We start from the raw sequence: 14,304 nt of genomic DNA, 5'->3' as shown, positions 1-14,304 counted from the left end.
CTGACCCACTTCAAACCTCATTTGTGTAGGCTTGTATTGAAATTCATAAAGCATCCATAGGTGTGGGATGAGAGTACCTGACCTCATGTTCCTCATTCCCTGTACGTTTAAACCCAATTGTAGTTTAACACCCTCGCTGCGATCCCGATGTTCGGCGTGACACGTGGATTGACGTGTCCTGATTCTAATCAGGTATCTCGGCAGCTGAGGAGCGCTCGCGTTCATATCTAAAGGAGAACGCGGATCAATGAATTCATGTTTACTTAAATATCAGTGGTCTGTTGTAGATTAATCTTTTTTTTTTTTCTCCTTCTGATATCATCTGTCACAGAGGATGAGAGTTCCCCAGGGAGGTTATTCTACAAAAATCATTAGAGGTGTGTGTGTGTGTGTGTGTATCAAGCTCAGCTCACGTTACCGTTTCACTGTGACATTGACATTCACTTAACGTGTCAGATAAAAGCCATGTTAGCATCAGTGATGGTTCAAAAACACGAGCGTGCTTTCTGAATGCAGAGCAGCTGAGAGAATGTAGCAGATTTCACCTGTATCGCAGCCAGGCAAGTCACTGCGGACGCAGCACATTTGGGATTGTTTCCCCCCCACTTCATCTGTGCCAGCAGGGGTCAGGCCAGAGGAATGGCTCCGTGAGAAATTAGTTTCGCTCTTAAAGGGATGTCTGCAAGCCTAACAGATTAAACCAGCACTGCAGCAGTCCTTCCCATGGCCCTATCAGCCAAATCAGCGAGACTGGCTGCTCCGTCTCCTCGCACTAATGCAGCAGAGCTGGCGGATTCTCTGCTGGTCCCCTTCACTCCCTCTGACACACTTTTCTTGCATGACCTTGGGATATGCCAGACGAGCTACGGCGTATGCATATATGTGCGCTCGCAAGAAAACACGCTCTCTTTTCCCTCTGTCCTTCTCTCACCGAGCCCACAGTGCTGATAGACTCCTCTTCATCCACACTAACAACCTTTTCTCTCCACTGCAGCTCTTTGTCTTGTATGAACTGTGTTTCAAGCAGTGTGAACAGAGTGTTTCACCCTCTCTGCTTGCTCTGGACTCCTGGAGAGTGGCTCTATAGCAGTCCCAGTCTTCCTACAGCGCTGCCATAGGTGCACAAATAGGAAATCAATAAAGGCTCCCATGAATCAGCACTACCGGCTAGCTCCGCTTGGCCAATGTGCAACAGTGCTCGCCGACCCCACCTCTCCATTGTCTCTCTCTTTCTCTCAATCCAATGTCTGGCACTGAATAGAAAGGTCCAATAACACAGACGGGCCTATTGAGTTCACAAAGCATTTATTTCCTTAGGACGCCGTCCGCCCAAGATACCCAAGTAATGGTTTAGCTTCGCATCGCCCTTTCCTGTGTCCAAGCAAATAAGAGCTGAAGAGAGGTTTACTTGTGTTGGTAGGCGATTCATCAAGCTACATTATTGTACTTTACTCTGTTGAAAGAGAGAGAAGCAGAATTGGAAGGTGTCATCAGTGATGACCAGTGAGGTGGGATGCTACCATCTAGTGGCTGCAGTCGTTTTCCTCTCGTTTAATCATACAAACTTATGATTTAGTAGACATTTGTACCCATAGTGACCACTTCAGTGTTCGCATGGGTTACTCAACTAGGAATCAAACATATAAAAAAAAAGAGCCTATTTAGTTACAGTAGGGCAACCCTACAATCATCCAAACTGAACACAAGTGTGATGCATGTTGCCGTTTTCTGACTGTTGTCATTTACCCTCAGCTCTACCGAGCATCTGCACTGTTTGAGACCATCCGCCATGAAGCCCAGCACAGCACCGACTACAAACTCTCCCTGTTCGACCTGCAAACCTCCTGCTACCAGGCACTCCAAAGGGTCCTTGTCAGCCTAGGTATGCCCATAGACGCTCCTCACATCCTCTCTACTTCATGCTGCTGATATAAAAGATCATGTGTTAGCCTCCACCCGTTAATCAGCACTCGCCTCTTGATGTGCCACAGGCCACCACGATGAGGCTCTGGCGGTAGCAGAGCGGGGTCGAACACGAGCCTTTGCCGACCTCTTGGTGGAGAGGCAGACAGGCCAGCAGGACTCGGACCCCTACACCCCGGTAACAGTGGAGCACATCCTGGACACCGTCAACAGCCAGAGGGCTTTGGTGCTTTATTTCTCCATGGCTGCTGGTTACCTGTACAGCTGGCTGCTGGCTCCAGGAGCAGGTAAGACTGGACGGATTCTCTCTGCTTGGCCCATTGCTCAGATTGTAAATAGTTTTATGGTGGTGCTGAAATGCTATCAGGCCTGTCTGTCTTCTCGTTATTGTTTTCTGCCCTAAAACATTTTCTCCTGTCAGAGGCCATGTGAGTTTGAACAATCAGATTCGGTGGATAGGTTTCAAATTTTCTCTTTTACTCAGGTAAAATAAATAAGGTAATAATATAAGTGGACACTTTATACGTTGGCCAGTAACACCTCAAACTGCTTTTGTTTTTTCACTTTTTTATCTTTTTTCATTCACAGACTTTTCAGTTTTGTTCTTTTTCTTTTTCTATTTTTTTTTATTTTGAAAAAACAATTACTTCACATTTATTAGTTTACATTGTATCAATACTGCAGCTAGATCCACAAAGGATTGTGCACACTTTTACAGCTTAGCTCTTCCAGAGATTTCCTTTCAAACTATAAGCTTTAATTATTTTTGTTTGAACATGGGAAACTTTCACATTTCACCTAGACGAAACAAAGTAAATAACAGCTGTCAGATATGATTAAATAACTTTATACTTTCACTCATTTATTCGATCAGATAAACCAAAGTTTGACCACACAGGCTTCATGTCCTCAATCCACTTGGTCCAAATCCGGAAAATAATCGATTTTGACTTTGCGCCTTTCCATAATATATATGTCATGTATTATTTGCATCCGTTCATCAATGGTGGGTCGCTCTCACTCTAGCCACTTCCTCATGACAGCCTTTTTACTTGCTGACAGGACTATTTGTAGCAGTTTCTCATCATTCCTATTCCAAACTTCAAATGAAGCAATTTTAAGTTTTATGCAAAACGCATTTTTCTTTTCTTCAAAGTTTTTCCATTCCCTGTGAAATATAGCACACAGGATATATTCTCAGTAGATTAACCTCAATATTCAAACCTTCATTACCGCTACATTCTGAAGCAATCAAATGTCTTGAGGCAAATATTTCAGATCTTTTTTTTTTGTGTTCAAGCTTTAACGGATTAATGTTGTAACAACTACACAGGTGAAAGAACATACGCAAAAAACAAAGTCACACACTCGCTTGTTCGAATCAAAGCGGATAAAAGGTCTCGAGGCTGCAGCTTGTTTTCAGCTGCTGGGGTAGGAAGGCCAGCGTTAACACCGAGTGGCAGTGCCACCTGTCACTCTGCTGTTAGGATTTGCCCCCTGCTTCGTCTTTCCCCCCAGAAGGCATCTGCCTGTGAACCATGCTAATTGAAAGTGACACAGCCAAACAACATCGGCAGCATCTTCGCACATGCCAACAGGAAAACGCTTTGCTGTTGTAGCAGTCATAATTTCTCCGCCTCTTTTCATCCCGTCTTTGCTTTTATTCCTTTCTTTGCTTTCATTTTTATTTCCTCGTGGTGCTGTTACACTTCTTGTGTGTACTTATCCATATCTGTCTCTTTCTGTCGACGCACTGAGTAACGCCGACGCGGGCGGAGGGATTAACATGCGGCTCGTTGATGTGACTCTCAGGATTCCAGTTTCTCAAAGAGAATAGGCATGAATCACAGTGCATGACACTGTGGCTGCCATGCTGTTAGTAGTTCTTTGGCTCACTTCTGCTCTCTGCTGTAAAGAGAGGAAATGAGAGCCTTGACCCGTGTCCCGTGCCACCAAGCCTGAAAATTTGATCAAATCCGGCTCCCAGGCAACCAGACGAACTTGACCCCTGCAGCACTAGTCATACGGAGGGGAGGAACACTACAGGGACGAGTAGAGATCTTCAAAGCACTGAATATTGCCCCAGGCTAAGAGGGAGCCACTTGCTCACTAATCGCCTGTCTGTCACTTCCTGGCATTCCCTGGCATCCAGCTGGCACACAAACATGGCCTGCTCTAAAGAGTCTGCCATCACTAAAAAGGGCTACTGAGGTCCTAATTACTTCGGTTGTGCAAATCCTGCGACATTTTTATCGACTTGAATGCACACGCACACACACGCACGCCTAAATTGCATATACTGTCCAATCAGATGCAGTTAATACAAAGCATGCATGCAAATACATCCGCTCATACGGCTCTGACACACCCATAAACTCACACACACACACCGCCTGTACTCCAGCTCCCCCCACTCCCACTGATGTTCCTGCTTGAAACTCAGCTGAGCTCTCATGGCGGGCAGCAGATGGCACAGGCAGCCTACTCTTATCTTTTATTGAACGTTATTTGTTTTATTCTCCACAGATGCACTGCTGCTGCACGTTTCAAATGGAACGATCCAATATTCCCTCCCCTGCCTGTCGTGAGCGAGTAATACTATTAGAAGTTAGAAGGCCTCATGAACACCTGAAGTCACAGCCGGTCACGTTCGCACCTCCTTCTCTCTTCACAGGCATCCTGAAGTTTCACGAGGTGTATCTGGGCGAGGGAGTATCAGAAGGAGGGTCAGAGTTCCAGGAGGGAGGCGGCGGCGGCGGCGGGGTGATCAGCGGCTCCTCGTTGGAGCAGCACATCGCCAGTGCCCGCGAGGCTCTGGGAGTAGAGTCTTATTACAGCAGGTGAGACGTTCACAGCTGTCACAGTGAAATGAAAATTCTCCTCTCTGTTTGTGAGCTCATTATTCAAATCATAACACACTTACTTTGGAGTAATTGCTGGAAGCTGGTTTTTCTCAAACGATTAAGTAACTTTGTGGATTATGTCGTAGCATGCGCTTGATTTTTCAAGCTGTGATGCCAAAACTGTCTTTTAACAATCCCTCTTCTGGCCTTCGTGTAATATAAATCATGTAATTGAACATTTTTAAAGTGACACGGCTGGCAGGATTGTATTATTTCTAGAGTTGTTTGGGGTTTTTTTTGTTTGGGTCTTATGTCTTTTTCTATTATGCCATGTTTGTGCTCTTGACATCTGCTTTTGAGGAATTTAGATGCATTCAAGAATTTGTGATTGCTCAATTGCGATTCTTTGTTTTTCTTTGCATGCAGAGGACTTCATTGCCTCTGTTCTAGTCCAGCACTCTCTCTGACTTCATGATCAAACTAACGTAGATATACGTTAAGTATGTTTTGGCACTAGGAATGTCCAGATCGAGTTGTTCTTGGCCTTGATCCTGATTCAAGCCCCTTTTTAATGTTGGCTGCAGATACTGAGTCAAATCCCAGACTTCTATTTGCCTAAATGTTGATTAAATATGCATCTGACACATTGAATTACCATCTGTAGCCTTCTGAGTTTGACACACCTTGATCCAAATACTGGGGGTTCAAAACCAAGGATGTGACTCAGTAGACGTGAAGCAGCCGACATTCACACTCTCTAATTTTCGCTCACATATGCAGTCATTAAACAGAGCAGGCCTGCAACACCAGCGTGCTGATTTATGCTATCACTGATTTATATAACCCAGTAGCCATTTAGTCTGTACCCAACCTCTAATTTTCCCGAGCAGGGATGGCTACCACGGCTGAGCAGACGAAGTAAAAAACACACCCACATAAACTTTATTGACAAAAAAAGAAAGGCAGTACAGACCGCACTGTTTGAAGCATCAGAAGGAAGCATAAAAACAACATGACATATCATCAAAAATGGAGGCCCGAGACAAAAAACTAAGATTAACACTTCAACCAAAACTTGACACTTTTATCTCAGTGTTGAGCTGAGGAAGGTGCATGTGTGTAAAAGAGCGTTATTCTGCCCCATTGCCCCGTGTGATGACAGGCCTCCACCACCTTCCTGAAGTACTCCACTCTCTCCCCAGTGGGAATAAATGAGACGGAATAATGGCTCTTTGTGTAGCCAGGCTGTTGAACTCACCTAACAAACACAGCACCTGACAAGTAAAGGAAGAGAGGATGCAAGGAAGGAGGTTAAGATGCAATGGCAAAATCAATGAAGTAAAAGTTGCAGAGGCTTGTGGTTAAAGACAACAGGGAATGTAGCCAGAGGGATTCTGTGGGAGAAGATGAAAGATGTATTGACATCCGTGGGTCTAGAACATGTCTGACGTGTAGAATGGTTTCTCTAGTTGGTGTTTGATCCATCGTGCCCAGCTGGTCTGCCCAGTGCCAGCCTCCACCACCCTTGCAGCGTGGCCCTCCTGCCCCATTACCAGCTCATTTACTACTCCAATGGGAAGCCACACACACGCCACTGCGCCTGGATGGGCACAATATGGCAGCCACTTACCAGCCCATTCATTCTCCAGAGTGGGGAGAAAAGGGAAGACAGCTCTCTGAAATGAAAGAGAAAATGAATGGGATGGAGAAAAATGGGGAGCACATATATATGTGTGTGTGTGAAAGAAAGGACGATGTAGAAAGGGGGGAAACATAAACCTGTGTTTTAACATGTGGATTTTTTTGGGATCTGCACTTGCATTCTGCATCCAACATTTCTTCAGTCTGTACAGATCTGTCACTATGCACGCCTCAGGAGAGTGGATCTCAGATGAGACACTACAAGGATTAAAAAAAAAAATAGTGGTGGTGGTGGTGGGAGGCATACGATGATGAGATATCCCATGGTTCAAGACGCTGATACAAGAGTTACATGATATGTCTGCATCAGAGGAGAAGTTCAAGCATGAAGGGGGAGAGCGGTGGCGAAGTAGTGTTTGTTGGGTGGGGGTGGTTGACTCCCCACTGACTGGATCAGCATCACCAGCATTATAATGAAAGGATTTAACTCTGCTTACCATCAGGGTGTTGGACCGAGCCTGTGAAATTAGGCCAAGTGTGTGAGCGCGTGTGCGTGTGAGTTGAACAGTGTGTATTTCGGACAGATCAGGAATGTGTGTAGCTGATTAATCCGCAGAGAAACAATGTGCGTCTGTGTATTGTCGACTTTGCTGGAGTGCCTTTTTTCTTGCCAACATTTCGATGTCTGCGCGTGTCTCTCACTCCATCTCTCTCTCTCTCTCTCTCTCTTTCAGAGGGTGTTCGAGTAGCGAGACCGAGAGCGAGGCGGGAGATTTGTTGGACCAACAATTTGAAGAGCTCAACAACAAGCTTAACTCAGTCACTGATCCAACAGGCTTCCTGCGCATGGTGTCCAGAAACAACCTGTTCAACAGGTACGAGATTTTAGGCGAATCACCTCCACTTTCCCGCGCTCTTACCAAGAAACAAGCACTACTTAGACCTGTCTTTTCTGCAAAAAAAAGAAAATAAAAGAAAGATTAGAAATCTCTGCTTGGGTAAGAGAGATCCATGGGTATTGTGGCTCATCTGTGAAAGGAGTCTTTTCTCCATTGTTTAGCCAGCGCAGAGGCAGCATGTGAATCCTCCTTATTAAATAGACTGAGTAGAGCCAAGCTGCTAAAGCCCTTATCAACTGCCTACTGTGTGTGTGTGTGTGTGTGTGTGTGTGCCAGACACCGACGTGATTTTAAGATGTTTGCCCTGTTTGTGTTTGCTGTGCAGATTTATCACTCACTGTGGATTTTTCCCACTGAGTCTGCCAGTGGCTCTTTCTTTCAGAGAATTATTTAATACGATGCAAAATATTCATTGACGTTATGCTGATTGGTAACGTACACCAATATAATATGTGTGTGGATGTGTGTGTGTGTATGTGTGTGTGTCTGGGTCGTATTTCCCTGTCCTCGTCCACAGTTGAGCTGCTCTTTGATGAGAGGGTAATTCCAACTTTAATTGAGTCTCGGTGCTCATTAAGCCCCTTTAATGGGCTGCCGGTAATAATCCGCTCATTCTTTTGGTTCTCAAAAAACTCTGAATTATAAAGCTCCTCGTGCTCAGGAGCCCATCATCTATCTCAATGTTACAGCAAGAGAAAATGAAGAAATGTCGTGTAACGTGATGGCAGATAACGTGCATGGATGTGCCTCTTTGACTTCCCTTCCCCCCATCGTTCCTCCCAAACACATTAAGATTTAGACTATTAGTAGGCTATCATTAGAGGCATGGAGACTGCAGTGTTTCCACAATTACCCAATAATAAAATGCACTCTAATTAAATGACATTTAAATCAAAAATGGTACAAGAACAATATACTCAACACTAAAAGACATCTGCTTCTTGGTGTGATATCTTCATCTGGTATTATCATCGATTGCCCTACTTTAACACCGAGATCTAATCTTCACGAGGGAGCTTGGAAGGATTACTATGGGAAGGTGATAATCCCCTCAGTGTGTAATTGAATATGTTTTTTATGCACAACGATAGCATAATGAGATTGTTTGAGGATCTCGATGAAGTTAACGCTGGTAGAACGGGGAGCCCGCATCAGAAGAGCCGAGAGGCCGCTGGCTGAAGTGTTTATACGGCAGCTCGGAATGAGGTCAGAATAAAAAGCGTGAGCCCGTTCTAGAAGCTAACTTGTCTTCCTTTGTATCGCCTCTCAGATCACACTTAAAGGTGTCTTTCAGCCGCAGTCCAAATTAGGCGGCCGGTGAATTCAGTCTTCACCTTCAGCCTCACTGCTTTTAGTCTTCCCTTTTCACTGCTTCCCTTTACACTTGACACTCACCTTCGCTTGCCTTATCCCTCGCCTACCCACTCATTCTTCCTGTCAGGCTAACAAACGATTGTTTGCTTTCCCATGGAGGCTCATGCCAAGGCCTAGGAGAGAGACAGAATGTTGGGATGCTGGAGGCAAGCCAGTGGCCTGGGGCTACCAGAAGGGCAGGATAGATGTCTGTCGGCTGGGGCCTGGAAGAAACTCTGGCTGGTGGAACAGATGGAGAGTAGTGACAAGTGCGACCATAAAGCTCGGCCTTATGCGCCTACAGCACCAAAGGCTTCTAACCCCACGGCCACCATTAGCACAGTTCTCAGCATGCTGTCACTCCCCATCACATAGCAGACACGCCTCAAACACACTGAGGGCCTTTACCTTATTTATGTTTGTTTCAGAGACTCGTACGGTGAAACAGTCACAGGCAGAGCGCTGAAGAAACACTGGGTGCTCTTAGTTTTGACTGTATGTAGAGTAGGTCCCTGTAAGGATGAGGTGAGCCCCTGGCAGGCTGATGATCACATCCAACACTACTTCATGTTTCTGTAAGCTCTAGGCTACCACGGTGCAATACTGCCATCTAGTGGAGCTTTACATATTTGCATAATATTCTCAGCGGCATTGCCTCATGTGTTCGCTGAGAGATTAAAGAACATCACAATGAAGATCCAGTTTGACCCGTCTTCATCTGCCTCTTAGCCAGCGTGTCTTAGATGTGACAGTGGGCACGTTAGAAGAAGAAAGATGGGGTGGACTGAGAGCGTTGGATCTCTCTCCTCTGCTGCAGCTTTGTACTGCCACCACACACAAAATCACAGAAACACACAGGGGCGCAGTGAGTTTGTGTCTTCCCGTGGCCATATCTGATGCAACACTATGCTGCAAGTTAGACATAGACAGAGCTCGTCAGTCACATTCACCAGCACATCTGCAGAGCTTATTAATTATATATAGTTGGCATATAGTTTTCTACACAAAATCTCTGTTTACACGCTTTTTTTACAAACCTTGTGCTGACCTTAACGTTACAAGAACAGCCACAGTTTTCTTAGGACTGTTTAAGATAAATGTGCCCCGTTGTTATGTAGAATAATATCAGATTATATCTGATATTTGTATTGACTCAAGGACACTCATGAATATCTGTAGATGTGGAATAAAGAAGGTCGTTTTTGTTTATGTAAAGAACACAAAGTTCTTGTCTGTGCATATATTTGTGGAGCTTACTGTAAATGCACGATGTGCTAGATGCGCCTGAAACTGTGTGCCTTGGGTCTGCAGTATATAAATGTCATGTACAAAATGACAACAGCATTATTTTGTGTTTGTGCAGGAGTTGCCAGAGTATGACCAGCCTCTTCAGTAACACCATGTCGCCTGCCAAAGATGGTAACTCTTCCCTGCCCCGTCGCTCCAGTAACCTCGGAAAGCCTCCACTGCGAGCACTTTATGATCTGCTCATCGCGCCTATGGAGGGGGTGAGTGCTGCATCTATGGGTCATTGCCTGTCTACTGATGTAGTTGTGTGCTAGAGAGAAGAGGATAGAGGAGTAGAAGAGCGCTGCACATTGAAATGTTATTTCGTAGTTGTGCATTTTCAAACTATTCCTTCTGTCCTTCTGACAGGGCTTGATGCACTCCAGCGGGCCTGTTGGCAGACACAGACAGCTGGTGATGGTGCTGGAGGGGGAACTATACCTCATCCCCTTTGCCCTTCTCAAAGGAAGCTCTTCTAATGAGTACCTGTATGAGCGTTTCAGCCTCATCGCTGTTCCCTCCATCCATGGCCTTGGAACTAGTGCAAAGGTTGAGCTTTTCATTCATGACTAAAAACAATACTTCTTAAATATTGCTGTCATTAGATTGCAGAGCTATAATCTTCACTGTGCTCCTAGGCTCACTCCCGGCGTCCTGGACCAGCTCCATGTGGTGGTGTCTCAATGGCAGCAGTGGTGGGGAACCCTCGACTGCCCTCACCTGTGATGGACCGCTGGCTGTGGGGACCAATGCCCTCTGCAGAGGAGGAAGCCCTAATGGTGGCTGAGCTGCTGGGCTGCCAACCCTTAGCCGGCTCTGCTGCCACCAAGGAACGTGTGATGAGTGCCCTCACGCAAGCTGAATGTGCCCATTTCGCCACCCACATTTCATGGAAATTGGCAGCTCTGGTGCTCACCCCGAACCCTGAGGCCGTGCCTGGTGGGGCAAGTGCCAGTGTGGGAGTGGGAACGCTGGGGAGAGGTGCAGGGAGCAGGAGAGGCAGCTGTGGTCGAGGCAGGAAGGGCTCCATTGGAAGCGGCTACACCATCCCGGAATCTCTCCACATGCAGGATGACAGCAGTGACGTGGAGAGCATCTGTGACAGTCCGCCCCTGCAGGAGTTCCTGCTCACAGCTGCTGATATATTGGACCTAAGGTTGCCTGTCAAGCTGGTGGTGCTGGGGTAGGTTGGCTGGTCAAGGGGAACACATTTAATTGTGGCCTGCATCTTGATTTAGATCCGCTTGAAATATTATCCTATTAAATATTTTGCAGCTTGCTATTTCAATTATACGCTTGCGTGTCGTTGCGGCTGCAGGTCGTACCAGGAGTCCAGCAGCAAAGTGACAGCAGATGGTGTCGTTGGATTGACCAGAGCCTTCCTGGCCGCTGGGGCTCAGTGTACACTTGTGTCCTTGTGGCCTGTCCCTGTTGCAGCCTCCAAAGTCTTTGTCCATGCCTTCTACACTGCCCTGCTTAATGGGACCAAGGCCAGTGCAGCACTGGCAGATGCCATGAAGACTGTCCAGAGCAGCAAGCAGTACTCGCACCCCTCAAACTGGGCAGGTGAGCGATGTTATTCACTTACATGTTAATTCTGTATTCCCATAATCATTTCTTAAAAAGGATAACATTCTAATGGAGCTTTTTATTTCATGTTTTTCTCCAGGATACATGCTGATCGGCAATGATGTCAAACTTAACAGTCCATCTTCCCTCATCGGCCAAGCTTTAGCAGAGATTCTGCAGTATCCAGATCGAGCACGAGATGCTCTGAGAGTTTTACTCCACCTGGTGAGACATGGACACACACATACACACACACAAGGATTTACTTACGAAGCAAAATGTCACAACCAAAGATGCATCAAAATACTGATGCTGCACTTCCCCGGTCTTTGCAGGTGGAGAAGTCTCTTCAGAGGATACAGAACGGCCAGCGTAACTCCATGTACACATCCCAGCAAAGTGTGGAGAACAAGGTGGGGGGTGTCCCTGGCTGGCAGGCCTTGCTGACAGCTGTGGGCTTCCGTCTTGACTCTGCGGGCCCTGGTATCCCCGCTGCTGTCTTTTTTCCCACTGCTGATCCGGGAGACAGGCTCCAACAGTGCAGCACCACTTTACAATCACTACTGGGTATGCACCTGAGACAAGCTCTACCTAACAGTTAGATAAGAAGCTGTCCAATGTTTTCCTGATTTGGTGGTTGTGTATTTTCTGTTTTCCACATACTGTGTAGCCGGTTCTGTCCTTTTGTATTTGTAACATTTCATATGACTCCGTGTATTACTTTTTAGCTATAAAAACATGAGCCTTGTGTGTGAATAATGAAGAACTTCTTTTGATTCCGACCCTCAGGTCTGCCGCCTCCAGCTCTCCAGGCTTTGTGCAAACTCATCACAGCTTCAGAGGCAGGAGAGCAGCTCATCAACCGGGTATGCTGGATTTTTTAAATCTACTGCATCAGATAGAAATTTGGCTCAAATGGCAAATATAATTGATTTTATTTAGTGTTAAGAACACTCGAGACACTCTCTGAAACTTTTAGATGCCTTTTGCACCATAAGCTTCTTGCAAGAGGAGAATAGCAGCGATACATCACTTAGTTACATCACAACACACTAACACACTGGCAATTCAAGCTGCAGCTTAATCTGCATTGAAATGCAGCCAGGACGACTAACTAGCAGTCCTTCAAAAACAACCTCAGACTCAGTCTTGTTCTCTTGCGCCCGAGCTCGTGACACCAGAGAATTAATCCAACACTGCCGAGGTTTATCCTTGTTTACGTGTCACATGTGGCTATCACATGCTTCAGTGAAAGGCTATTCAGTTAGTTGGTGATTAGCTGCATGTGTTGCTTTGTACTTCAAATACTTGGTCTCAGTGCGCAGAACATGAAACATGCTCAGCCTAATCTATGTATGCTGATTGCATCAAACTCTATAATAAAGCACTTCTATTCCTTGTTACTGCTATTCTTCTTTTTGACCTGAACCTTTGTGTCCTTTGTGAATGCCCCTGTGTGCATGCCATTAAAAAAAACCTATTCTCTCTCCCCCTGCCTCTAATGTGCTGTCTGAAGGCTGTTAAAAATATGGTGGCTATGGTAAGTGCGCCTTCAACCACCTGCACTCCGTCCCATTCTACCCTGTTCCTCCACTGAACTTTCTAAAAACACCACTTCCATTTTGTAGACGCTGCATGACAACCTCATAATCACTACTGCTACTGCTGTCGCTGAGCCAAACACTCACTGTGTTTCATCATTTTTTTTCCATTACTAGCTTATGCAGTAAGATCTCAGGGATTTCGAGTATTTAAGGATTTACAACCGTTGCTCATTTAAGGTCAGAGGAATATTCCACGGTGGTAAAGGCCTAAAGCTATGATGTGAAAATAAGCGAAGAGTGAAGTGAGGATACGCGGCATGTTTCTTGCTCCATGTGTGGTTACGTCAAAGTTGACAAAGGTGTCTCTGTTCTGAAACCATATAATCCCCCCCAATCCTACACAACAGTGAGTATGCTTTAAGGCACGTGTAAACCCCCGACAAAGCTGAAACCCTTTCAGTACTCATGCATGGTGCTCAAACCTTCATTCAAACAGATTCATACCTACTCCAGAAATTCCACAATAAGACGTGGTTGGCGTTATGTTCAAGGACTTCAATAGATGAAAAGGAGATATTAACTGAGAGCACTTCACTCGGATGTTTTAAGTTCTTGGTAGAATTCTTTGCTCACATAATTTTATGTCACCATCAATCTCATCTCCAGTCGAATTCACCAGTTTTTAGTCTTCTTGAATTTATTCCTAACCACGGCCTCTTTTCCCTCTTTGTCTTCTCCTTCTTCTTCTCCAGCTCCATCAGGTGCTAGTCCAACTCCAGACAGGAGAGAAAGAACAGGATTTCTCCCTCCTGCCCATTCAGGTGTCCATTAGTGTGCAGCTGTGGAGACTGCCGGGGTGCCATGAATTTCTGGCTGCTCTTGGTGAGTCAGCTGTGGAGCTAAGAAAACTGTTGATCCAACAGATTCCCACCCACCACGTATCCCTGTGGACACGATGTTACATTTATGAGCTTCAACTGTTGTGTCCTTGTGTTCATGTGCAGGGTTTGACTTATGTGAGGTCGGCCAAGAAGAAGTGGTGCTGAAGACAGGCAAGCTAGCCAACCGCCGCACCTTGCACTTTGCTCTCCAGTCGCTGCTGGCGCTGTTTGGTAAGTGGAATTATTTGCTCATGTTCCTTCTATAATTTCTGTTCCTTTTTAATATTTTCAGTTGCTTGACTTTACATTGGAATCATTCAGAATGTGCTGTTAACCTATTTTCATCATCTTTTTCCTTTTCTCT

The 14,304-nt window shown here is 45.7% G+C and overlaps 1 protein-coding gene across 3 annotated transcripts in view; it reads left to right on the top strand.

Moving 5' to 3' along the window:
* LOC104921717 (tetratricopeptide repeat protein 28) overlaps positions 1-14,304 on the top strand; it is a 163,681-nt gene that overhangs the window by 147,000 nt on the left and 2,377 nt on the right. For 2 of the 3 annotated variants that reach the window (XM_019255407.2, XM_019255409.2), the window contains 14 exons: positions 1,753-1,882; positions 1,992-2,210; positions 4,598-4,763; positions 7,142-7,282; positions 10,023-10,167; positions 10,316-10,495; positions 10,585-11,129; positions 11,265-11,512; positions 11,616-11,740; positions 11,851-12,082; positions 12,305-12,381; positions 13,032-13,055; positions 13,812-13,941; positions 14,064-14,171. In XM_019255407.2, the coding sequence (XP_019110952.2) occupies positions 1,753-1,882; positions 1,992-2,210; positions 4,598-4,763; positions 7,142-7,282; positions 10,023-10,167; positions 10,316-10,495; positions 10,585-11,129; positions 11,265-11,512; positions 11,616-11,740; positions 11,851-12,082; positions 12,305-12,381; positions 13,032-13,055; positions 13,812-13,941; positions 14,064-14,171 (2,470 nt within the window). The remainder of the gene's footprint in view (positions 1-1,752; positions 1,883-1,991; positions 2,211-4,597; positions 4,764-7,141; positions 7,283-10,022; positions 10,168-10,315; positions 10,496-10,584; positions 11,130-11,264; positions 11,513-11,615; positions 11,741-11,850; positions 12,083-12,304; positions 12,382-13,031; positions 13,056-13,811; positions 13,942-14,063; positions 14,172-14,304) is intronic. The other variant, XM_019255408.2, reaches the window with a different exon arrangement.

Source organism: Larimichthys crocea, chromosome III (genome assembly GCF_000972845.2).
Source record: "Larimichthys crocea isolate SSNF chromosome III, L_crocea_2.0, whole genome shotgun sequence".
Lineage (NCBI taxonomy): Eukaryota > Metazoa > Chordata > Actinopteri > Sciaenidae > Larimichthys > Larimichthys crocea.
The sequence above is the reverse complement of the archived record's forward strand: the minus strand, read 5'-3'. Positions and strand labels throughout refer to the sequence as shown.